Raw genomic sequence first — 27,640 nt, 5'->3', positions numbered from 1 at the left:
ATATGTATATACAGTTATATACAATTGACTGTTTGTTCGAAGTATCAGAAATATCTTATAATCGAATGCACTATATAAAAAATATATCTATATATATATATATATACATATATCTTTATATATATATATAGTTTTATAGGTATTCGCTGCCTTTGCCTCAGTCAGTTGATAATTTAAAAATATTCGTTGTAGTTGCTTTAAAAAGTGTTTAAAAGAGCGAAAGAAAAACAACAAATAAACAAAATGATATGTACTTAAATATAGGACGTTCACGTTATTAGGAGTGGGGGCTGAAAGAGGGGGAAATTACTTTTGGCTGAACACTTTGGAAGTAAACTATACGAATACAGCTATCATAATACAAATGTGCTTAAATAGCTATAAAAAAAATTATTAAATTTTAGTTTACATTTGTTTTTGTTTAGTTTTTCTTTTTTGTTGGTTTTTAAAACGCATTTAAAATGATTTTTCTTCGTCTCTCTTCGTATGCGTTTAACGCAGTAATAAATTAAAATATTAAAAAAAAAATATAGTTTGAATAATTGTACTTTTTTTTAGTTTCTGCGATTTTTGTAAATGTAAAAAAAAAATACATTTTGTTAATGGGGGCGGGGTAAGGGCATTTGCAAGTCGTTCAACTGCAGCACGGCGACAACACTGATCTGGCAACTCTGCGCGCAGGTCTGGCAGCCTCACCAGCTAACTGTGCATGGCGCGTCTGTCCGGTTAATTAAACGCGCTTTCTTCTTTCGGCTTCTTTATGTCTGTTTTTTGTCTATTTGTTGTTGCTTTTTCTCATTTCGCTTCTATTTATATTATTTTTTATGTTGCTTTGCGCCATTTAACCTTGATCAGTTTGCATTCCGTTGAACTTTTGTGTTATTGTTATGTCTCTCTCTCTGTGTGTGTGTGTCCATATCAAAGTAAACTATTTAACCGTTCACAATGTTTGTTTAATTAAAGGCGCGCTAAAAAACAACACACACGCATGCACACACACACATAAGCAATATTGTTTCCAGTGTTTACAGTTATAGCCTCCGCTTTCAGCTAGAATGGCAGGCAATAAAAGTTCCACAACTTCCCACAGCATCCACGTTCCACTAATGGCAACGCAATCCACATGCTCCACTCGAAATCAATAGATGTTAAATTCTAAAATAAAAGAGATAGAAACAGTTTGCTTTAGAAATCGAAATGTTAAATTTGTGATATATGTATTAATACCAATTGCAAAACTCCAATTAGTAAGCCACAAGCATTTCAAATTTGATTAAGCTATCGAAATGACAGAAAACAGCGAACGAGACAGACACAGGCACACAAACACACATGCAAGTTAACGACGAAAATATGCTGCATTGTAACAATATCCAACGGAAATTGTTGCAACACAAATGCAACATAATCCGACCAATAAGCCCAATCTGTGGACTTCCTGCACACGCCAACCTGAGCTTCAACAATTCCAAGAAGAATTGCACCACGGTTCAACAACACCAAGAGCGACGTCGCTGCCAACGCCGACTGAACGTCGACTGAACCACAACTTAGCTTAGGGATAGAATTGATTTAAGCGTGAGTTGTAAAATTCGGTTCGAACAAGACAGTCCGTCTTGAAATAAAATATATTTTTAAATTTAAAACGAACAAAGAATTTAACTGGCGCCCGAGCAGGGACATGACTTCGCGCGCAATACAGCAAAACAGTTCGTACGTGCGTGATACTGCTAGATCAGAAGCAGAGTCGGTTGAAAAGTGAAAAAACTATCGCGATACAACACAGCAAAACGACTGTACGTACACGACAACTCAGCTATAAACTTGATAGTGAACAGACAGTGACGCGAGAGAGTGATAATACTCTAAGTGCCCCTGCTGCAGAAAAAACCCGCAGAGTCTGTGCGAAAGAATCGAGGCAACTCACGTTGATTAATTTCAACGTTCGATTCAAATTCGCTAAAAGGTAGTCTGGAACTTAATTATTCGACTGCCCATCGGTGAACGATAATCCTGTACGGTCCGTCCACAGGATACTCCAACGGAGTCTGGTCGCAGGATCCCCAGTAGGAAAACCAAAAAGGATGAAATCCGGGCCAGCAGTGGAGATCGCCACATCATCATTAATACCACTTGCAATACTGGTGATGATGGCACAACCCATTGAACCGACTATGGACATAACGAACCATACAGAAGCACAAACCATTACGATCTACGATGGACTAGGCAAAATACAATCAAGAACAACAAGAATTATTCGCATCATCAATTTGAACAAAATTAAAGAAGCCTTAGAACAAATAGAGTTTCACACAGAAAAAGACTTAAAATTTAGCAGCCTATACCATACGAAATTAACCAAACTCACTTGACTTTACGTAACATAGAATATGACGTTAACAAAAGACCCTCAAGGGCCATCAACATGCTAGGCACTGCATGGAAGTATATAGCAGGCAACCCAGATCATGATGACTTCGTTCAAATAGAAGAACATATAAATAAAGTTATAGATAACAATAACAAGCAAGTAATAATAAATTCACAGCTAGAACAGAGACTGAACAAACTAACTACAATAACCAATAGCCTTACAAACAACATCAGGAAAGACGATAGATTCATACATGAAATAGCAGAAAGTTTACAAAACCAAGTTAGACTGATTAAGGAGGAAGCTACCAATATAAAATACGCCATACAATGGGCAAAAGTTAACGTAGTAAACTCATTCCTATTAAAAGAAGCAGAAGTAAATGAAATAGAGAGAATATTCAAAGCTGGAGGAATGCCCTCATTGTCCGTAGAAGAGATGCTAGAATATTCAGACGTGGCCATATTTCACAATACGACTACTTTATTTTATGTAATAAAAATACCTAACGTAGAAGAAACCGAATATGAAAAGCTAATTGTGAAACCTGTTATAAGAAAAAATGTTATAGAATACAAAGAAATATTGTCTCACAAAAATGTAATGTATGGAATCATAAAAGATTGTAAAAATTATAGTAATATTAAGATCTGTTCTAAAAATAACATTGTCAATATTAGCAATAGTACATGTTTGCCTAGGCTCCTCAATGGAGAAAAATCGCTGTGTGAGTTCAGTAACGCCGAGCATGTGGAACCCATCGAAGCACTAGCCAACGGCCTATTGATCCTCAACAACTTTAACGGAATGGTGGCATCAACAAGAGCGAGCACCCGGTTAAACGGCACGCATGTCATTCGTTTCGTCAACGAGTCCATTTCGATTGGCAACCGGACTTTCAACAACCTCGAGACAAACACACTAAGAGTCGGATCATCGATAATACAAATGACACCAGAAGAATCGAGACGACTCCAAATTCTATCGCTGGAAGCTTTGCAGGCATTACACATCAACAATAGCAAAAAACTGGAAAAACTAAAACTCACGACACACGCAGTATCATCCATAATATTGATCTGCATAGTCGTGATAATCATCGTCATTGCCTTCCTCTATACAAGGAGAGAGAGAAAGATAACGTTACTATTGGATAACAACCAACCAAAAAAAGTAACAGAGGCACCAAGACGAACAATAGAAACCATACAGTTCAACGACATTCCTTTCTTTTAATGATCACTTGAGGACAAGTGCAAATTAGAAGGGGAAGAGTTAACGACGAAAATATTCTGAATTGTAACAATATCCAATGGGAATTGTTGCAACGCAAATGCGACATAATCAGACCAATAAGCCCAATTTGTGGACTTCCTGCCCACGCCAACCTGAGCTTCAACAATTCCAAGAAGAATTGCACCACGGTTCAACAACACCAAGAGCGACGTCGCTGCCAACGCCGACTGAACGTCGACTGAACCACAACTTAGCTTAGGGATAGAATTGATTTAAGCGTGAGTTGTAAAATTCGGTTCGAACAAGACAGTCCGTCTTGAAATAAAATATATTTTTAAATTTAAAACGAACAAAGAATTTAACTTATATATACTAATTCCAATTGCAAACTCCAATTAGTAAGCCACGAGCATTTCAAATTTGATTAAGCAATCGAAATGACAGAAAACAGCGAACGAGACAGACACAGGCACACAAACACACATGCATACGCTAACGTTTTCGTACGTGCGATGACGTAAAATGCACCGCAACCGCAATTCCAATCAGAATCAGCTAATTTAAATGTTGCCGTTTTCTCACACTCGAAGCATTTTTGTGGCTGACAAGCGGCAGCACTTGAAAAAAAATAAATAAAAATAAGAAAAGCAAAAACAACAAAACACAGCAGCGCTACGAAATAATAGATGAAGAGGAAGAGACAGCAATAATGTAAACCTAAGCACAAAAAAAAATGCCTCAACAATAAATTCCTTGTGACTGGGCGCCGTTCATGTTGTTGTTGTGGCTATTGCTGCTGCTGCTGGCGTTGCTATTGGTTGCGTTTTCATAAACAAAACACATGCACAAATGCTTAGAAAGTATGTATGTGTGCTGTTTGTAAATTGCCATTTGAAAGTCTTTTCAACAATGGGAACGCATTGTCTTGTATTTTGTTATTTGTGGGCATTCCTTGACGCCTGCCCGGCTGCCAGTGGCGTTTTGCAACACTGCCTGCCTGTGACTTTTCAATTAGAATAGCAAATTGTTCAAGTCGAGGCCTTTGCTCTCACCACTCAATCAGCACTCCCTATGTATGTATTCTATATGTATAAGTTAACACAATTGATCAGCAGAACGTAAATATTGAAGCTGACCATGCATTCTCAGCATAAATGCTTACGACACCAGCTGTCTCAAGCGGACATTGCACAACAGCGGAAGCGTCCACGCGCAACAATGTTGCTGACCAGCGACCTAGTACTGTATGCAATGCCAGCGTTTTCAGGGCTTAGGGCTAGCTTCTATTATAAGAACGATTGTCAAATAGAGTTAGTTGATTTTTGGAAATAAAGAACGTCGGTCATCGCCACGGAATTCACAAAGTCTTCTCATTTTTCGAATAAGTGTTAACGCCGATACTCCGTACGCGCTTAACATAATTTCGAAATCTTAAAATAAATAACTGGCGCCCAACGAAATCGGAAAAAAAAACCCGAACTCAATTAAACAAATATTCAAAAAATAATTTGTGAAAAAAACCCGAACTCAGTTAAACAAATATTCAAGAAATAATTTGTGAAAAAAAAAAAAACCCGAACTCTATTAAGAAAATTTCCAACAAATAATTTGAAAAAAACCCGAACTCAATCAAACAATTATTAAAAAAAATTTGTGAAAAAAAAAACCCGAACTCAGTTAAACAAATATTCAACAAATAATTTGTGAAAAAAAACATTATAAATTACAACTAATACGCAACAAAAAAAGTTCACCGAGGGATTCATCAAACCATCAGCTCTACGAAAATAATATAAGAACATGTAAGTAGGGTGTTCAAAAAAAAAAAAAAAAAAAGAATAATAATAAATAAAAATTGTAAAAATACAATTCCAACTGTTCAACTAAATTTTAATTGTATAAAAAACACTACACATATCTTATTTGCATGTTATGAGTGATAGTGAGATACAAGATTTAGTAAAAAAATTTCAAAGTATAGATACAGGTGAAAAAATAAAAATGTCTTTATCTAACGAACAGTTAAGAGCGATTGTAGAAGGCGCAGTTACAAGCGCATTAAGAACCCAAAAAGAAAACTTTGATCAGAAATTACGCGACATAGAACAACGTATTGGTTCTGTACAAGTTAGCACTCCTGAAGTAGAAACATTTAGAGAGGCCGAGATCAGGGCAAGCGTCATTTGCAATGAAACCCTTGACATAATGAAATCCCTTCCAGAATTTGAAGGAAAAAATGAGACTTATGTATCATGGAGGAAAGCTGCGCATACCGCATACAAAGTATATGAAAAATATGATGGTAGCTCGAAACATTATCAAGCTTTAGGAATATTAAGAAACAAAATTAAAAACGCCGCCGATATGGTACTCTCTTCGTTTGACACTCCTCTGAATTTTAGGGCCATTATAAATCGGTTAGATTTCACGTACGCAGACAAAAGACCGATATACCTAATTGAACAAGAGCTGTCAACACTCCGTCAAGGAAATCTGACACTACTACAGTACTATGACGAAGTGGAGAAGAAACTGACTTTACTCATAAATAAGACAATCATGACCTATGACGCCAACGTTGCCTCTTCGTTAAATGAGAAATACAGGGCAGACGCTCTACGAGTATTCATCTCAGGTACCAGGAAAACTTTAAGTGATGTCCTATTCTCAGCTAGACCAACTGACCTTCCGTCTGCACTGGCATTAGCCCAAGAAGTCGAGTCTAATCATGACCGGTATATGTTTGCCACGAATTTTGCACGTAGTTTAGAAGAAAAGGCTCAGAGAACAGTACAAAAACAACAAGGCAGAGATAGGAACCTAACTCAAGACCCAAAATACAACCAGCCAGGGAAAAGCCCATATTATAAGAAACAAGAATTCTCACCACGACGAGAACAAGTTGAACCAATGGACGTTGATACATCCGCTCGCTTCGGACAGACGACCCAATACCAGCAAAACACGGCTCCCTCAAAGCAAACTCAGTGGTCGACTCAACAACAAAACACAAAATATGAAAGTTACAATAATCAGGGACAAGCAAACAAGAGACCAAATAATAGTAGTGCACGACTCACAGGACCGAAGCAGCAAAGAGTTAACTATTTAGAAGCAAGAGATTCAGAATATGAACAGGACGGTAATAAATATCGGACCATCGCAGAAAATGAGGCAGAAGACATTGAAGACGAATCCGACGAATATGACCAGGTCCATTTTTTAGACCTGGCTCCCTGCTACCGTTCATAGAAAGATCAGTGGCAGGAAGGACAATAAGATTACTTATAGATACAGGGGCCTCTAAAAACTATGTTAAACCATTAAAAGAATTAAAACATATTAAGCCAGTAGAAAAACCCTTTCGAGTAAAATCAATTCATGGCTATAACGATATTGACAGGAAGTGTACAATGCATCTTTTTAACACAAATACAACATTTTTCTTACTACCAAACCTTACGAAATTTGACGGTATAATTGGACTTGATTTACTAAACCAAAACAACGTTATATTAGATTTCAAAAACAAGAAGTTAATAACAAACTGCACTTCCGAGACTATTAAATTTCTAAAATGCCCAGCCGTAAATTTTACGGATGTCAAAGAAATAGAAACCCCTCAAGCCATAACGACAAACTTTCAAACAATGCTCAAGAAACGAACAGGAGTCTTTGCGGAACCAAATGAGGCACTCCCGTATAATACCAACATCATTGCCACCATTAGAACAGAAAATGAGGATCCCATATATTCCAAACTATACCCATACCCAATGGGCGTATCGGAATTCGTAAACGCAGAAACTCAAGACCTGTTAAAAAACGGTATAATACGTCCATCTCGTTCACCGTACAATAACCCCGTTTGGGTTGTAGATAAAAAAGGTACTGATGAACAGGGAAGGAAAAAGAAGCGTTTAGTCATAGACTTCAGAAAACTTAACCAAAAAACAATAGACGACAAATATCCAATCCCCAATATTGCCTCTATCTTATCCAACTTAGGAACAGCAAGGTATTTTACAACCCTAGATCTGAAATCCGGATTTCACCAGATCTTACTTGCTGAAAAGGACAGAGAAAAGACAGCCTTTTCTATAGGAAGTGGAAAGTATGAGTTTTGCAGGCTCCCTTTTGGCTTGAAAAATGCACCCAGTATTTTTCAAAGAGCCATTGACGATGTGCTCAGAGAGCAAATCGGAAAATCTTGTTATGTTTACGTCGACGACGTAATAATTTTTTCTGAAAACATGGAAAACCACGTCAAACATATCGCCTGGGTCTTAGATAAGCTATACGAGGCCAACATGAGAGTTTCGCCAGAAAAATCACACTTTTTCAAAGAAAGCGTTGAATATCTAGGTTTCGTGGTCTCAAGTAAAGGTATAAAGACATGTCCAAGTAAAGTTGAAGCGATTCGTAACTACGAATTACCAACAACTCTGTTTAACGTCAGATCATTCCTCGGCCTGGCAAGCTACTATAGGTGTTTTATCAAGGACTTCGCATCTTTGGCAAAACCTATAAGCGACATCTTAAAAGGCGAAAACGGCAAAGTTAGCGCAGGACAATCAAAGAAAATACCAGTAAAATTCGACGAGAGTCAACTCACGGCATTTGAGAAACTAAAAGAGGTTCTCGCATCCGAAAATGTAATGTTACTCTACCCCGACTACAAGAAAGCGTTTGATTTAACAACTGATGCTTCGTCCTTTGGTCTAGGGGCAGTCTTATCCCAAGGTGGAAAACCAATCACCATGATATCAAGGACATTGAAAGATAGGGAACTTAGCTTTGCAACAAATGAAAGAGAATTACTTGCTATAGTCTGGGCCTTGAAAAGCCTCCGAAACTATCTGTACGGAGTAAAAAATTTAAATATCTTTACGGACCACCAACCCCTGACGTTTGCAGTATCTGACCGTAATCCAAACGCAAAAATCAGGCGTTGGAAAGCTTTTATAGACGAGTATAATGCAAATATCTATTACAAGCCAGGGAAGGAAAACTACGTTGCTGATGCGCTATCGCGGCATAATATTCATGCCTTGGAAGACGACGCACAGTCAGACAGAGCTACAATGCATAGCGAAGTATCACTCACGTACACTATAGAAACAACAGACAAACCAATCAACTGTTTCCAAAACCAAATTATAATTGAAGAAGATAGAGTAGCCTCTGATCGTACAGTCATTATATTCGGTAAAAAAATCCGACATACAATTCACTTCTCAGACAGAAATTCGTTAATCGAAAGAGTTTACGATGTAGTCAAAAAAGACGTCGTTAATGCAATCCATTGCGAGTTACCAGTACTGGCATTCATACAACATAAACTAATAGAAACTTTCCCAACAACAATATTTCGATATACAAAACATATGGTAAATGACATTTTTGACAAGAACGAACAAAAAGAAATAACTGTAACAGAACACAATCGAGCCCACAGAGCAGCTCAAGAAAATGTAAAACAGATTTTACAAGACTACTTTTTTCCAAAAATGACAAAACTAGCTAACGAAGTGGTTGCAAATTGCAAAATCTGTAAAACAGCTAAGTACAACCGTCACCCACAAAAACAAATACTTGGAGAAACTCCTATACCTTCCTATGTGGGTGAAATGCTACACATTGACGTATACTCAACTGATAAAAAATACTTCCTTACATGCATAGACAAATTTTCAAAATTCGCAACCGTTCAACCCATTGCTTCAAGGACAATAATCGACATACAATCGGCAATTTTACAACTTGTAAATTTTTATCGACATATCAAGACGATCTATTGCGATAATGAACCCTCCTTAAAGTCCGAAACAATAAAATCACTATTAAACGGCCAGTATGACATTCAAATCGTAAACGCCCCACCACTCCATAGTACTTCAAATGGACAAGTCGAGAGATTTCATAGCACCCTCAGCGACATCGCAAGATGCCTAACAGCTCAAAGAAAAATTACAGATACCGTTGAAACGATACTCCAAGCAACTATTGAATACAACAACACAGTTCACTCGGTAACAGACAAACGTCCAATCGACATAATCCACTCATCCTCCCCAGAACTTAAAATTGAAATAAGAAATAAAATTCAAAAAGCACAGCAGCTCCAAATAAACAGGGTAAATGAAACAAGACACGATAGACAATTCCAAGTAGGCGATACAGTTCTTGTAAAGGCAAACAGACGTTTAGGGAACAAATTGACACCACTGTACAATGAAAACAAAATTGACGCAGACTTGGGGACAACGGTCTTAATAAAAGGGAGGGTGGTCCACAAAGACAACCTAAGGTAAACAAAACATTAAACCCTTTTTATTTCTTTTTATCTTTAGGATTTGGGCTATAATTCTCTTCGCCACAACGGTTCCGGCGAAACTTACCGATTATACGAACACAGATTACATACCGATCTCAGACGGATATGTAACCATTTGGACGGATTTCCAATATTTAAAACATTCAACTAATCTTACTCTATACTCAGCAATAGTAGAGGACACGAAGAAATTAAGACAAAATTTTCCACGATCACATATGAGACAGTTATTAGACACAGATATACAACATATAGAAGCACTAATAGCCACAGTAAATATCCATCATAGACATGCTAGGAGCATTAATATGCTAGGCACCGTTCTTAAAGTCGTAGCTGGCACGCCAGACTCCGACGACTTGGAAAATCTTAAATTTACACAGAAAGAACTTGTAGAATCAGAAAACAGGCAAGTAACTATAAACACAAAAATGCAAGAACAAATAAATAAGCTAACCGACACAGTAAACCTCATAACAAAAACAAAGCAAATAGATACAGAACATTTGTATGAGACACTGCTCTCAAGAAACAGAATAATTATTTCAGAACTAGAAACCTTGATGCTATCAGTAACACTTGCAAAGGTTGGAATTGTAAACCCCTCCATATTAGATTCTTCTGACTTAAAAAATATTGTTAATGAACACCCTATAAATATCACTATTACTGACTTAATGGAAGTATCTCAAGTTAAAGTCTTGCTAAATAATAACTTTTTACACTTTATTATAAGATACCCTAAGCCTAACATAGTATGTAAAAAATTAACAATATACCCTGTCCAACACGATGGCATTGTAATCAATTTCGCCGAAGACTACGATATAGCTGTTTGCGACAACCATGTAATATCAATAGGAAATTGTAGCACAGCCCTCACAACAACGTTCTGTAAGAAATTACCCTATACAACGTGCGCGCAACAACTGCACTCAGGTGGCACTGCACATTGCTCAACTCGACCCAGCCATCTTGAACCTCTAACCATCATCGACGATGGCGTTATCATCATCAACGACAGAGTGGCTATAGTTGACGAGCAAATGGTGAAAGGGACATTCCTCCTTACCTTTGACAACGAGATAAAGGTAAACGGCACCGTATATAAAAATCCAAAAAAATACGTGAGGAAATCCCCGAGACCAGCGGCATCCACGCTTCTAAATATAACGGATCATCAGGAAATACCGAGCCTGCCGTACCTACAGAAGCTAAGCATAAAAAACATCCGGGACATTGCTCAAATAGAAGAACAACTGGTAAAAAGACCAATAATATCTGGACTAACCGTGGTCATCATTCTACTTTCCTGCTACGCCTCAATGAAACTTTATCAAAGACATCAGAGGAGCAAACGTCAACTTGATCTTCAAGCGGTAATTAACAGTTTGAAGAACTCCGAGGACGTCATTCACCTAAGTGGGGGAGGAGTTAACACAATTGATCAGCAGAACGTAAATATTGAAGCTGACCATGCATTCTCAGCATAAATGCTTACGACACCAGCTGTCTCAAGCGGACATTGCACAACAGCGGAAGCGTCCACGCGCAACAATGTTGCTGACCAGCGACCTAGTACTGTATGCAATGCCAGCGTTTTCAGGGCTTAGGGCTAGCTTCTATTATAAGAACGATTGTCAAATAGAGTTAGTTGATTTTTGGAAATAAAGAACGTCGGTCATCGCCACGGAATTCACAAAGTCTTCTCATTTTTCGAATAAGTGTTAACGCCGATACTCCGTACGCGCTTAACATAATTTCGAAATCTTAAAATAAATAACTTATACATATATATAGCTATCTTGCTTTCACCCTTCTGCTGTACATATCCCATTGCACACCGTTACTTTCAACAAATTAAAGCATTTCTTTTGTGCTGCTCACACATTTATGCATGCATGCATGCATGTATGTATGTGTGCATGTATGTATGTATGCATGTGTAAGTAATTTGCTCGCTTTGTTTGACTGAGGCTAAAAACTGCTTTTGAAAAGCACAAAAACACACACACACACACATACAAGCGCGCACTTACGGTTTTCACAATACACACATACACAATACAGTACAAGAAAGCGCTTGGTCAGCTGGGCATGGGCCTGGGGCTGGGCAGTCAGTTGGCCTCTCGCTCGTTCGGTCAATGCGCGAATTACCATCTCAGTCCCCTCTGAGATGCCCCCACCAAGCCGCCTCGCCTTGCTGCTGTATAAGCAGTTCTCTAAATCGTGTGGGCGACACTTGCCGTCCAATACTATGCTGCGAAAGTGCAACATCAGCTTTGGACAGGATGTAGCAACAGAAACATAATCATACGATGCAGCTAGCTAATCTCAATAAGCATGGACAAAGACTCTTTAGAAGCATTTCGTAAGCTAAAAAATGCATTAATCTCGGAAGAAGTCACACTTAGCTATCCCGATTAAGTCATTAAGTCCCTACGTAACTAGCTTTACGGTAGAGCAAAAGTAAAAATTTATACAGATCACCAACCTCTAACACACTCACTAAGCAATTGGAATGGCAACGTTAGGATTAAAGGTGGAAAGCCCTCCTCGAGGAATAAGATTACCAACTTCTCTACAAATCAGGGAAAGATAACATAATCGCAGACACACTATCCAGAATTCCGTCAAACCAAGTAAACTCAGTAATTTCTACAGCTCATAGTGCTAATAGCTCCTCACAACCTAAGCCCAAGTGTCGAGGCTCCAATCAATTCATTTAGAAATCAAATAATTCAATCAGTCTCCGATCAACCAAACTACACAGAGCAAATTTAGAAGAAACTAACTACGAAGATATCATAATAAAACCTGGAATTCAAAATAAACTAATTGTCAATATAGATTTTGAAGAAATACTGCTAAGTAAAACACAATACTACTACGACTACAGCAACGCAGACCACGTCGAAAGCTTAGATGAAATCCAAGAAGACATCATACTACTTAACAACTTCCAAGGCAGAATAAAGCGGGAGGACACTGATCAAATTGTCCAAGGCACTTTACTTATAAAATACCACAACTGCTCTATCACGATCGATGACCGAATATTATCCAATACAGAAGAAACACAAATCAACGAGGCCAAACTCTTGCGGGCTCTCAGTCTAAAAACATTAGATAATCTTCAAATAAATAGCACCAAGCACTTAAATCTGTTACAAACCCACTCCGCTACCAACAGCATTGGTCTATTAGCATTGCTTGTAGGTTCTGCCATAACAATAGTGATAGTCTCAAAGAGGCGAGCTAACAAAAAAGAAGTAATCCTGCAAATCGCTTCCGAAATTCCAAACACCGTCAATCACCCAATCACCAACACCTTCCGAACACCTTCCAAATCTTCAAATCACCAACATCCCGTTTTTCTGACACTTGAGGACAACTCTCAAATTGAGGGTGGAAGAGTTAACGTAAGCAAAGTCAAAAGCAGTTCAAAAATGCTGACCTACGGTCTGCATTGCATCCGCTCCAAGCAGCAAAACAATTCCTAAGAATTATGGTTACGAGAGCAACACGCGCAACCGCTGGCGCATCCGCTGTAGTCGATATTTAAGCCACCTAATAGTGTAATATATTTTAGTTTTCATTTTGGTATTCGAATAAATAACTTATATCTGCGAAGAGAACACAACTCCAACAATGCCCAAAGGGCATTCTAAATGAAGAAATGACAACATGCGACATTAGAGATATTGGCAACGAAGAAGTCATTAAGGAAGTGGAACAACGCCACATCATCATCTTTAATACTATTCATGCAACAATCACATCCACATGTAGCAGACCAAAATAAATTAACGGATCAGCCATTATTACTTTCAAAAATTGTTCCATTGAAATACGACGACACAGAGATCGACTATACAGAAGAATACATTCTCTCAATTCCCCAACTCGAAGCCATAAAAATAAATAATACAATAAACGATATCAATCTGCAAATGGAATAATACAGATAAAAAACTCAAAGGCCACCCACTACCCACAATATATATGTCCTACTGGCATTATTCGCTATAACAGTTGGCATCTGCTGGACCTGTAGAGCCAACAAAATTTTGGAAACACCTTCAGTCGGACTTGCTACTATACCATCGTTCTGGCCGTTACCATCTCAGTCCCCTCTGCGATGCCCCCACCAAGCCGCCTCGCCTTGCTGCTGTATAAGCAGTTCTCTAAATCGTGTGGGCGACACTTGCCGTCCAATACTATGCTGCGAAAGTGCAACATCAGCTTTGGACAGGATGTAGCAACAGAAACATAATCATACGATGCAGCTAGCTTGGTTTAGGGCCCTAGATATACTTATGTTGTCTATGTCTAATTGGGGATCTAGAAACAGACGTTTCATAATTACACATAAAAGGTCACAAGAACAACTCTCCAACAAGCAGCTACACAAATATTGATCTACGAATCCGCAACTGAAGTCCACCTTGGCGATCCTCCAACCTGTAACTCGCGTGCTTGAATGTTGTGCTTATTGCGGTTATTACTGGTGTTGTCGTTGTTGTTGTATCTGCTATTGCGCAAGCCTGCCCGATTGCGGTGGTTGTTGTTGCTGCTGCCTTCATTGTCATTGTTGTTGTTGCTGTTGCTGTTGCTGCTGCTGCTGCTGTTGTTGTTGTGGGACTCGGTTTACTTTCGCATTGTCGCTCGTCTCAGTTTTCTGCAAATTGTGAAGAAACAACAAAAGGGCAACAAATGATTACCAACATATTCACGTTCACGCTCGTGCGAGGGCTGCTCAACAAGTTCATTAAACTTTAAACTTTTTCTTTTTGCGTAAATCTATTTGCTTAAAAAGACTGTACTTATATACAATAAGAAGTAAATATATATTTCTCTCTAGCGTATAAATAAATTGCAATCCTATTGCAAAGATATATTGCTTTCATAACAATAATTGCAGACAAAGAAACTGAACTTTCCTCGCTTAAGTAAAACAGAACTTCAAGTTGAGCCGCAAATTAAAAGCGGATAGAACAATTTACTTGAGTTTAACGAAGTTTTTATGCTCTAGTGCATATATGATTGTATCTACATAGGTACACACATACACGTATGTACGTGTGTGTACGTATGTGGCTTGATCTGTTGATGATCAGCAGAAAATCTCGCATAGATAAATCATAGTCTCAAAGTAAATTTTCCGCTAAGGAATGTTGAGTTCAAGCACTTAAGCTATATATACATATAGCTCTCTCTCTCTCTCTCTCTCTCTCTTTCTCTCTATATATATATTTATTGTACTATAGAGTCTCCGCTGCCCCTCTTCCTCTCGCCCTCCCTCTCCCTCTGTAGAGGTTATTATAAAAGAGCTGAGCGTAAAATGTAAATGGGCCACATTGCAATTATAACTTGAAAAACTGCAGAACGAATAAATTAAAATTGCGGCCAAACTCGATTAATGAACGAAGTGTGTGTGTGTGTGCGTGTGTGTGTGTGTGTGTGTGTGTGTGACCGTGTGTCGGCTGTACGTTTTGCATTTCTGCTGCATTTGCTTATTTGACAAAAAGTACTCAAAGATACAGACACGTACTCGAACTCGAACTCGAACTGGCATTCGCATCCATAAGATACATTCGCATTTATAAGATACTCTCGCGCAGACACATTTGCTTGGCATTAAGCAAAAAGAAACGAAAGACATTGATATGCGCGTACTGGTTGACGAAAGATGCTTCATTCCCTGCACCTGCCGCCGCCAGCCCTGCCACTGACCCCATCTCTATCTCTGTCCCCCTCCCTCTCTCTCTCTCTGGCTGTGTGCTATCTGCTATCTGATGCCCCTCCATATGGATATAGCTCATTTAGATCTGCGGATCGACTGCTGCACGGCTGCTGAGCGTGACGGTGACACGCTGCATGGGGATTATGCAAAAAAGCCAAAGAAATTGCAGTTGCAACTGCGACTGCGACTGCGACTGGCAGCTGTGGCACGCACAGTGGGGCCAGCGTATCAAAGAAGAAGAAATGCTAAATCTAAACAAAAAGCGAACTGCATTTACATCCGAATGAGGAAATGCAGGTAAATAAAGGTGTAATTGTTTATAAACATGCAAAAGAAAACAAATTCCAAGTAGTCGCAGTCCCAGACCCAGTCGTCATCGTAGTCTCCATAGTAAACAATTTCCACAGCACTTGGTTTGAGTAAACAACAGTGTTGGAAAGTTAACTGACAATCAACAATTGCTTGCGTCTAGAAACGCACAGATTGTTTAGGGATATGGATTGAATACTTGACAGAAAAAGATAAACACTGGAATGTCTCTAGGTTGTGTATACTAAATAGGTTGCTCTAGATTGAAGTTTATGGAAATTGAGCTCGGCGAAAGCAAGCTGAAGTCCTTAGACTTAGAGTCTGAAAGTCAATACTAGATATATTTCCGATCAATTAGGCCTTCAGATCTAACTTAAAATAATCTAGATGAAGAGAGTTTTCCCCTGTGGAAGCATTATGAATCCAAATGCCAATGTCTTCTGTGCTTAGTTGGACTAAAACATCCGTCCGTTGGCTTCATTATGGTCTCAATTGCAGCAGAAGTCTCTGATTTAATTAAAGCTGAGCTGGATTAAGACAGTTTGCTTTTTTGCATCTCCGATCTAATTTAAAACGATCTTGATAAAGGAAATCTTCTCTGCTTCTGAAACTATTATATATTAAAATACAGAAAAGATCTTTAATCTGGAACTATTTGAGCTACAATGAATCAAATGCAAAAGGGATTCTTTGATCGAACTTTAAGTTTTCTAGACATTACTAAACTACTCTTATTGAAAGATATATTTCTGATCAGTTGGGAAGCCTCATTCAGTAGAAGTCTGTGCCTTAAGTGTTATTTGTCTAGATTAAAAGCGAACTACAATGGATCCAAGTTCAAGAGCAGACACTGATCTAAGTTTTCTAGACATTATCTACTATATATATCTATATATATATATACATTCACTCTAAGTACATTCGCACTAATTTGTAATTTAGCCTAATTTTAGATTTTTAGCTCCTCTGGAGCTATCTTAATTTTGAAGAGCTCCATTTAAGTAGAACTGCTCAATTATCAACAATGAATTATAGAACCAGTTAAGATATCATGTATAAAGCCATAAAAATGAAACAGAATCCCATGAATAGCTTTAATGTGCCACGATATGTGTGTTAATTGTGAGTTGAAGACCGTCCGTGACATGTGCTCGATAAGAAGAGAGCTCTCAACTCTGTAGACTTCGTATATATGTAAATATATATGTGTATATGTAAGTGTGTGTGTGTGTGTGTGTGTGTGTTAAGAGTGCTTGTGACCCGGCACAGTTTTAAGCCCGGTTTTTTCTTCTTTTTTTTTCTGTGGATGCGTCGTCTTTATGGCATTGCCCAAAATGTTTCTTGCATAATACTCGAGACGATAATGGCCCATGGGGCAGGTTAAAGCCGGAGCTGTGATACATTCACACACACATTTGTGTGTGTGTGTGTGTGTGTGTGTTGACCGGGTAAAACCATCTCAATAAACAAACAAACAAACACACACACAAGCACACACACTCATTTAGTCGCAGCACATTTCGAACCGCCTTGATTATTCGCTTGGTAAACATACCAACCGCCCCCTTGGTCGCCCCCTTCCCACGTAATACCCACCCCGTAGCTCCGACATCTGTTTCTGTTTCTGTTACTGCAGTGACGCAGTCCACAAATTTGTGTATATATATATATATATATTCACACATATATTGTGTATTAAAAATCATTTTAATTTCAATTTCAATTTCAATTTCGATTTCGATTTCGATTTCATTACGGTTTTCCGCATTCTACCCTGTAGCCATGCACGATTTTGGTATAATCATGTTATGTATGTATAACTGATGCTCATACATATAGACAAATATATCATATAGCTAGTAATTTATGTTTGATATTCATTTTGAATTGGGGGAATTGAATGAAATTTGTTACGAAATTTTAGCAAAATTTTGGAATTCCATGAGAACATGGGAATCTATATATATATCCAAACAAATCTATAATCTAATAAATAGTATATTCAGCCTAATAGTCGTTTCCAATATCATGTTTATTCCCAAATTTTACTGTGCTACAATTAGTGCTCACTCGCACAACTATTTTCATGAACTGTCTGTGCAGATATATCATATAACTCTCATACATGATCTTATCTGAATAAGTATTATATATATTAGAGTAGTATTCCTACTCCTGATGAGATACTGCCTATGTATGGGAGGCAGCTTTCAGTGTCAATTCAAGTTGGTTTGGTTGTTTCATATTTTCACAATGATATAGAGTTTCTATAAGAAACTGATACTGATCTAAATATATATATATCATCATGATCATGAACTCTTTAAAGCTAAAAGTTTTTAATTATTCTGTCTTTTGATAACGCTGTAAATTTTCGATTTCAGATAGAGTTTAGACTGTCAGTTAGAATTCTTTACAAGGCAGGGTATTTGCTAGTCGAGCACATTCTTCTTTTAGCCCATGTGCTTGTAGCACTCAATGCAACACTCACTTCAATTGAGGGGGGATCTGGGTAGTCGTCGCTGGAGTTCCGGGTGTTAGGTCGACGCCGATGGCTGGGGGAGTCAAGTAAAAAGTTCTTATCACAGCGTGTTAAACGTGTGTCCATTTCTTCTATCAATATGCATAACATTTAAATGGACTCAAGAGGATGCCATAAACACACACACATATATATATATATCTGTGTGTGTGTGTGTGTGTGTGTGTCAAGGGTTGCGCTGATTATTTTATGGCCATGTGGAAATCTACAGGAAATGTCCGAATAGCCAACGGCGCTGCCCGCGCATTTTTCCATTGAAAAACAATGAAAAACATTTCACATTTCACATTCCTACGCCTCTTTATGCTCTTCTTCTTTTTCGATGTCTTGATTTTTATGGCACTTTCAAGTGGTTCGTTCGCAGCGCAATAAATGCAGAAGAAGAAGCAGCACCAGCAGCAGCAGCAGCGGACGCAATTGTAAACTTGGCGCATAGCTGTAAAGTAATTAAACAGGCCTAGGCCAATCATGGTCAAAACACGCACAAGCATTCGAGCATCAGGCGCCGCGGCGCCTCCGCCAACAGTGTTGGTAAATTTCCCAAAACTCACATATGTCTGCCTGCCATTTGCTTCCATATGTCCTGTTATTTCCCATCGCAATTGCAATTTGGGCGTATTGCAAAAGTCACATGGACTCCGACTCCGACTCGGACTCGGACTGTGGGCGTCCCTAATGGCTCACACTCAAGAACAGTAAAAAAACCAAAAAGAAAATAAATGGAGAAAAGCCATTTGCCAATTTCCATTTACTCAATGTGAAGCAGAGCGAGAAAGTGGGAACTGTTAACAATAACAATCTGTAAAATGCAATTGTATTTATTCCTATCTATGTGTATCTATATGCATTTATCTATCTATGTGTGTAGCTGTAGCTGTAGCTGTATCTATATCCATATCCATATCAATCTATCTATAAATGTATCTTTACAGATGTATCTAAATCTATATCTTTATCCATATCCATTTCAATCCATAACCAAATCTCTATATCCATATCCATATTCACATCCATCTATATATCTATATTTATTTATATCTCTCTAACTATAGCCACATCTATGAATCTATATCTATATCCATACCTATCCATATATGTTTATATCTATAAATCTATCCATGTATCTATCTATATCAATTACATATATATAAACATGAATTTCAACCAAGTTTGGTAGGCCTAGCTGCAGAGCTTACTCAGTTCACATAGTTGACTAGGCGAAACAGAGTTTTATATAAAACTATCTGGCAATTTTGAAACAGAAAGAGTAATACCTATTACTCATATATGTAGAGCTTGCTAATTAAATAGTTTTAAAGTTGACGATTCACTCTGGCGGCTAGTCCAAACCTAGAAACTATCTATAACTGAAATCTTGTTTATATCATTTCAAACTGAGTAAACTTGGATTTATGAGTTGTGGCATGCTTCAGATACATTCATAGTACAAATAAGTTTTTAATTTAGACTTGTGGATGATATGAGAAGTTTTCCTCTTTTTAGTTATCTTTGGCAACTACGTGCTTCGCTGTCTTGGCTAAGCTATCTAGAAAGTAGTATCAAATCGGTGCACTATGTTCTAGGGCAACTATAGGAACTATCGTTGGCATGCAACGCACTCACAAAGAGGCCAAATATCATTCTCTAGCTAGATCTAGGGGCTTCTCCAATCGATCGAAAGATTTGGAAATTGAAAAAAATATATAGTATATATCCGCTTTAGTCATTAAACTTATTCACTAATGAGTAATTCCCGTGAACTCTCTGCCAGGTTTCGCAACTTTAGCTGGATCGCATTACCTCATTAGGGAACAACTAATGCGCTCAATCTGATGCAGCTGCTATACGCACGATGAATTCATCGGCGCAGCGCGACAAATGGAACTACGTTATATTGACTATATCTGAGCAACAATCGGAATTTTCAGTTCAAATAAAGATATCTTTGTTTATTCTTCTTTTAAGTTCTGTTTGCGTCCGAGAGAAAGAAAGTGAGGCAATTGACGGCTCTATGTCGGGCTATTTGTATTTGCATTTGTATTTGCTTAAGGTGTGCCTCGATTACAAGATTTACCTGTGCGTCTGTTTGCTTCAGACAAATTATCTTATCGTTACACTGCTGGCCATAAAGTTAGGTGTACCCCTAAGAAGATTCCTTTCTGGAAAGACTCCTCACTTAATTATGTCTGTGTTTGTTGTCTAAGCTTACGATAGGTATACAGCCACATACCTGACTTGGTCAAGAGCTATAAGGTGCAGATGTGGCTCTAGCACTGTCTGCTTTGAACTGCTCTGCCTGCAACACGCACAAAGTCTAGAGCTTTCCCAATATTTTGACCATCACTGTATGATTGCTTGTATTGATCAAACTGCTTACCTTAGCAAATGGTCTCCAAGGGTATCTTCGCTGTTGATGCTGCTGCTGCTGCTGTTGGGGCTTGGGTACTTGGACAGCTCGTCGCTGGTATCGCGGTGGGGGCGTCCTCTGTGGTGGGGCTAGCAGGTGTCGTGGTTGTTATTGTGTTGTTCAGGGAGATGTTTTGAGTGAATTCGGTGCCATTGGCCATGGATGGCAGACCCTGGGAGCTGCTCGAGTGCTGAACTCCATTGGTGGTATTCGTTATGTCGTGCCGGAGACGCGGACAGCAGATGCGCTTGCAGGCGGTCCACACCTGCGGCTGGCAGCCGACAACAATGAAAATGAAGACGCCCTGGAGAGCATTGATGAGATCCGTCAAGAGCCAGGCACCATGTGGCCCGCCCACCAGCCACGAGATGATGTCCCAGATCCAGGTGACACCCATCACTACCACAAGCTTCAGACACACGCGACCCAGAGCCGATTTCTCCGACGTGGACTTGACATCGTCGCGCTTCCACAGGCCACACGTCAGCTGATGCGTGGTGGAGATGAAGAGCACAATGTTGGCGCACAGCAGCAATCCGATTGGTCCATAGAAGTAGGCGAAGATGGTCAACGAGCGGTTGTCGAACCAGCAGAACGGCTGACCAAAGCCCGGCCTCAACATCGAAGTCTCCGTATCCGGCAGCTGGTCCACAAAGGCGGCGATGGCGCAAATGAGCAGAGGCAAGCCCCAGGCATAGACGGAGTACAGTCGCAGACGGATGGACTCCTGGTTGCGCTCCAGCGAGCTGGGTCGAAAATCTCGGAATGTCCACCAGATATTGAAGCACATCGTGTTCAGCCAAAAGAAGGCGGACAGGAAGAAGAACTGCATGCCGATGGCGACGAGCAAACAGCTAGCTGTACCGGGCTCCAGGCTCGTGTTCAGCTCCTCGATGGCCAGCAGAATCTTGCCCAGCAGCAGGCAGAACACGTAATAGATCTGACAGCGCCAGTGCAGTGCATGATGCACCGCTGGCAGCATATACCCGGCCACCAGTGTGGCAGCCAGAAAGATGATCGATATAATGATGCCCACATCCAGCACGGCCTTCTGCAAGCTGCCGTCTGCCCCGCCGTCGGCAAAGTGCTGGGTGCAGGCAATGATCTTCACCTCGCCTGCTCGTTGCGTGTGCTCCAGGCAAAACTGAGCAGCCGTTAGATTCGTGTGGCTAAGCTGAAGGGAGCCGCTGCTCCGGTTCAGTGTTGCCTCGTGCCAGTCGCCGGCTATGGCATACCCACTGCCATTGCCCTTGCAATCGGGCAGCTCATAGGTGGTCTGGTAGCTGCCTGGCGGCAGATGGGGCAGATTCAGCTGCCCGCTGTCCGAATCGCGCTCTGCGGGCGTCTGGATGCTGCAGGTCTTGGCCACGCTGTCATAGTAGCCCCACTTCCCGCAGCATTTGCGCAGGCGCAGCATGGGCGCTGTTGAGCTGGCCGGACTCAGTGCATCGTCAGTGGCTGAGGCGTGTTCTCCATCAGCCGTTGCCGACAGCTGGGGATCCTTGTTCTGGTCGAGGCAGACCAGCGCCACACCTTGATCCACACAGTACCTGGACGGCTCGATAAACAGGCCACGTTCACGCAACTTCATCGTGCCATTGGGCAGCAGTACGACGTTCGCATCCCGGCTACTAAACAGCTCCTGCTGCTGACCCTGCGCCTGGCAGGGCGGTCGCACGTTCGGCAGGAATTTGATAAAGCGTGGCTTGGCGCCTCTTGGCTCAAAGAAGCGACTCTGCTGCTTCAGATAGACCAGCGGCACCCACTTCTCCGACGAGCCAGCGACGCACTCCAAAGTGCTGCCATTCAAATATTCGCCGTGGTGGCAACACTTGTTGATCAAAACACGCGGCGGCGGCGGCCGACCTGATGCGCTGCCAGGTGACGCCACTGTCGTGGTTGTTGTGATCAACTCCTCTTGACTGATTGCTGTGCCGATCAGCAACGCTACCAAAAGCCATAAGCTTTTCATCTTGATAGTTGTGCGTGTGTGCGTATGTGTCTGAGGAAGGTATTAAATGTATTGCGCAAGGCTTCGTCTGTTGATCCGCTTCTGTTTTTATACTTTTACTGCTGCACGCAACACTGTTTTAGCTGCACTTTTCTGATCTTTCAAATAATAAATACGTTTATGTTAATACATGTGTATTAAACTGCGTTCTCTACTCTTATTAGCTTAAAAACGTACTAAACATTCACCGAACACTGCTTTAATTGTTTAATTGTATTTTTTTTTCTACATCTTCTGTTTTTTCCAGTTGAGAGCCTCCTTTGCATAAGTTCACGTTAATACTACTTTTTTCAGCTGCTGCACACAACACTCGTTTCTGCTGCCGTCTCCTTATTGTCTGAGCCGGGCTGAAGGTAAGTTTTGTGGTTGCTGCACACAACACTGTTAGACGCCTGTTGCCTTCGCTGTAGTTTCAAAACACAGACACACACACATACACATAAGCATATACACACATATGCTTGAGCAATGCTGAGCGGTAATTTTGTTGTTGTTTTGTGTCTTATTTTCTTCATATAATTTCGTGGGCTCTCTCTTGTGTGGCTTCTTGTGCGCACGTTTGCAGGCGCTCGTTGTCAATTATGTGGAAATACAAATACTGTTGTTGTTGCTTCTCGTTTTCTTGTTGTCTATCTTGCATTGTGTTTGGCACTATTTATTGTTGTTGTTGCTGTTGCTGTTGTGTCGCCCGCTGCCCGCCCCTCTGCTGCATGTGTTGGCGTTGCCAGCGTCGTCGTCGTCGTCGTCGTCAAGCACGCATGATCTTTTTCTCTGCTTCTCTTCAGCTATTCGCTTTCGTCTTCGTCTCACTCAATTGTCTTGTTCTGCTGCTGCTTCTTCTTCTTCTTCTTGTTGCTGTTGCTGTTTCGTTTCGGTTCTCAAGCGTAGCAGAAAATTTGCTTTTCACTTTTCTCCTCTGTCGCTTTTCAATGCCATTTTACTTGCTTTTGTTTAACATTCACAAATGAAATACGTTAATTTGGCTTCCTTTTCTTTGCTTCACTCGGCTTAACTTGGCGTCAGTTGAACGAACCATAAATTCAATTTCAAGCGCGTCGTTCGAAAAAAAATTAAATCGAAAAAAAAACACATATAAAAAATTCCACGCCTGCACTCAGCGAATACAAGAAAGCGACTGCCGCAACTGTTAACTATTAACAGGCATGCATTCACGCTGTGCAGCCGCTAACGTTTAGGCAATGTTGTAGCTGTTGTTGTATCGATACGCTTGAGCTAAACACTGCTATCGATAGTTTGGCGCGCTTGTTTTCTTTATTGTACAACACTGTCTTGGCGTGCGAACAGCTGTTATTGACTGCTCATGCTAGCTGGTACTAGTCTCAGCTAAGCTGTCAGCTGTAGCTCTTCTATGCTTTACAATTTGGTTCTGTTTTTGGCTAAGGTGTGAAAATACACTATTTCAATTTGCATTGAATACTTTTAGGTGACATTTGGCGAGCTTTTGCTAATGGTGTGTGCTACAGCTAAGAAATAAGCTCTTTGTGTTCCCAGTATTAAAGCTTTGCTATGCTATAATTTGGCTTGTGTCTGTAAATAATGTTTAACTGAAGACTTGCACCTTTTGCTATAAAATGTAAATTCTCATTTCTCTAACTTTTCCGTTCCTCTTTTGTTTCTGCCCTACCGCCCCACCCCCATATCTATCTCTCTCCCTCTGACTCTTTGTGAATTATTGTTGCTCCTAGGCCAGTTAATACCCCAAGAGCTCAGCTAAAAAAACTAATAAATAAATCGTGCCGCCCCGTTGACACCTCTCGAAAATCTTTCAGCTTCAAAAGGTGACGGGAGCTGCAGCGTTCGGGTGGGTGGGCGTCTTATGAAAGGGGGTGTGGCTGCTGCCCTGTGCACATCTATTTTTGGGGTTGCTGTCCCGCTGGAAAATTAGATAGAAAATAGAAACAAATCCATTTGATTAAAATTGTATGCCGGGGGTAACGAGTGGGTGGTGGTGGTGGTGGGTCGGCGGCTTGCCTGGTTTACAGGGTATGCGTGGCTCGGTCTCGCGCATTAAGACATCAAATGGACAGAGCCCAAAACTCTGACAGCAGCTAAAATCGTTAAGCTAGCGAAGTGGAACTGACGACGCTTGCAAAAATTCACCACGGCCTTGCCACTTGAGCCACCCAACGCCACACAAACCACCCAACCAGCTGAACCTGCTCAGCTTTTCGGCTGTTCTCTGGTGCTTGAAATTAGATTTTTGACTGAGCGACTGGTGGAAAGGCGCAGCAGCAGCAGCAGCGGCATTTGGCCAGTGTTGCATAACATTCGTTGCGAGTCTTAAGTGCGCCACACGTGTCCATGCACAGGGGGCGTGCCACTGAGGCGGGTTAGAAGTTGCGAGCTTATGAGCTCGGCCAAATCCTTCGGCAAAGAGCACATGATTTATAATACCCTGTAAATGAGGAGGTGGGCAGCACCTCACTCTCTCACTCAGAGAGGGAGAGGCTCTCTTTCTCACTCTCTCTGTCTGTCTATTGAAAAAGGGGCCACTGTGGGCGGGGGCTGTGGACTGTGCCGGCGCGCCGTCAAGTTTTTTGGGCAACAAATAAATGTTTATGAGCGGATTATGTTTGCTTTAACCAAATGCCATCTGAATTTAATGAGCTCAGAAGACAGCGTCGTCCAATGATCGACAGCTCGAATACCCTGTAAATAGTCTGGTCTTTTTGTACAAAATAGTATTGTTCATTGAAATAATAGTGCTGCCTTAGAGTAGAGTGAAAAGAAGAACTGAGCTAGAGCTCGTTTGACTTTCACGATTCTAGGCAGACTCACTACTATTTTTATGAACAGAGCTACTTTCACTACTATTTTTATGAACAGACTTGTTCACTACTATTTTTATGAACAGACTTGTTCACTACTGTTTTTATGAACAGACTTGTTAATAAAAATAGTAGTGAATCTGCCTAGAATCGTGAGTATGAAGCAGCTAGCAGAATTGGTTGATTTTATTTCCAAAACTTCGCAATTTCTGGGCTTTTGTCGATTTGCCACGCCCCTAAGCCGCTTCGTTATTTTTACTATACATTTTATGGAGTCAGAGGTAGGCTGTTCTTATATATCATATATACATACAGATATATTCAAGTCTCTTTTGATTAGCTCCAAATGTCTTGTCTCTCGGGCAGAAGGACGAGCAGCAAGCCAATATACCCTGTTTACTTTCGTGCAGCAGCAACACTTGGCACCACATTCTGCAGGGTATCTGACAAAGTCTAACAAAATTGTTAACGTCGCCGTCGGCGTCGCCCGGCGCAGTTTTAATTGAAATATGTCGCCGCGACATTTCATACACATTTAACAATCCATCAGGCATTTTCCTTTGCCCCCACTCCCCAGGTCGCCCCCGCTAGGCGAAGAGCCGCTCCCTCCCTGCCACTCGCTGGCATCCACTTAATGGCACTCTTGTTGTTCGGCTCGTTGTTGTCTAATTTATGCCGCAATCGTTGCCGCCTTGTCTTCAATTAGTCGCTCGGCAACTGCAACTGCAGATGCAGTTGATGCAACTGCCCCAAGGGGCAGCCACTCGCATCTCCATTTACAATCGATCGAGAGTGAGAGTGAGTAGACTTTAAACTATTCGTCTAGTATTACTTGATACTTAGCCGTCCTTTATTTATGTCCCTGTCAACGCCTCTCAGCTGCTCACTTCTCCAAATGCGAAAACCAACAAAAAATGGAAAAAAATCGAAGTCAAAGACGAAGTCAATAATACCCTAATATATACTATATATCGCATATATTTTATGCTTCACATTTGAAGCTGTTCTTCTCTAATAAGAGATAACAATTTCTTGAGGTGCCTGTCAAAGTTCACAGCTACTTTAAACGCAAGTTTTATCTTGACTGTTAAATATATAGCAGAACCTTTTCCTTCATTGACTGCCCAGCTATATAAATAACAATTGCTTGATCTGCCTGTCAAAGTTAACAGCAACTTTGTGCTATAACTAAACTTTTAACTAGCTGTTAAATATATAGCCGTCATTTTTTGTATAGGCAACTCAGACGTAGTTTTACGAAAGCCACAAAATTCAAAATTCAAATTGTGAATGTCAAAGTTGACAGCTACTTTTAAAGCTTTGCACAATCCAACAGTTTTTGTTTCTTATTTTGGAGTTCACAATTAAAGGCACAAATCTGATTGTCAAAGTTGACAGCTAGTCTGCTTTCCACTTTGTTTATAAAACATTTAACAGCAACTTTTGATTAGAGAATTTTCATTATTCTTCTTCTGTATCCGAGTACCTTTCGAGTGTTGCCATCTGTCCTGGCCTTGCCAGACTACTCAACTTTCCATTTCACTCAGCTATTTGAGCGTTCAGCTCCCCAGCGCGAATGTGCCCGAAGTGAGGGCATTGAGAGATCTGCTCCAGCCCCGCATTGTTAATTGAAACCTGTTGTAAATCACAAATCATATTGGCGTCACTTGTCCCAACAGCAGCCAGCAGCAGCAACAGTTGCACATGTCGCCAGTTTTTCATGTCTGGAAAAGCTCGACGGGGGCGGCGGCAACATCTTCTTGCATTACATTTGAGGCCCACTTTGCCTGGGAAACATAAGATCATAAAAGCCCAAAGTTCAATCTTGGCTGAGATCGGAGTGGGGAGAGGCATATACAGAAGTAGATATCTCTGGTTATATATAG

The 27,640-nt window shown here is 40.4% G+C and overlaps 1 protein-coding gene across 3 annotated transcripts; it reads right to left on the bottom strand.

The window, feature by feature from the left end:
• Positions 1 to 148: 148 nt before the first annotated feature.
• Positions 149 to 24,095, bottom strand: LOC111597236 (probable G-protein coupled receptor Mth-like 1). 3 transcript variants are annotated; one of them, XR_002751297.2, is made up of 3 exons: positions 20,925 to 24,095; positions 14,398 to 14,631; positions 149 to 1,155 (listed from the first exon to the last, which is right to left on the bottom strand). XR_002751297.2 is itself a non-coding variant. In XM_023311828.2 (2 exons), the coding sequence occupies exon 1, from the start codon at positions 22,924 to 22,926 to the stop codon at positions 20,926 to 20,928; it is 2,001 nt and encodes a 666-aa protein (XP_023167596.2). In that variant the 5' UTR covers positions 22,927 to 24,095; the 3' UTR covers positions 149 to 1,155; position 20,925. The 3 variants fall into 3 exon arrangements, 1 of the variants encoding a protein (XP_023167596.2); XR_003944154.1 differs by having other exon boundaries at positions 14,459 to 14,631; XM_023311828.2 differs by lacking the exon at positions 14,398 to 14,631.
• Positions 24,096 to 27,640: the final 3,545 nt, after the last annotated feature.

Source organism: Drosophila hydei, unplaced genomic scaffold, assembly GCF_003285905.1.
Source record: "Drosophila hydei strain 15085-1641.00,03,60 unplaced genomic scaffold, DhydRS2 tig00000131-arrow-arrow-pilon, whole genome shotgun sequence".
In the NCBI taxonomy this organism is placed as follows: domain Eukaryota; kingdom Metazoa; phylum Arthropoda; class Insecta; order Diptera; family Drosophilidae; genus Drosophila; species Drosophila hydei.
This window is presented reverse-complemented; position numbering and strand designations above follow the sequence as displayed.

Excerpts from the sequence above, each read along its gene's own strand:
- LOC111597236 (XM_023311828.2), bottom strand. The coding sequence starts at position 22,926 with ATGAAAAGCTTATGGCTTTTGGTAGCGTTGCTGATCGGCACAGCAATC.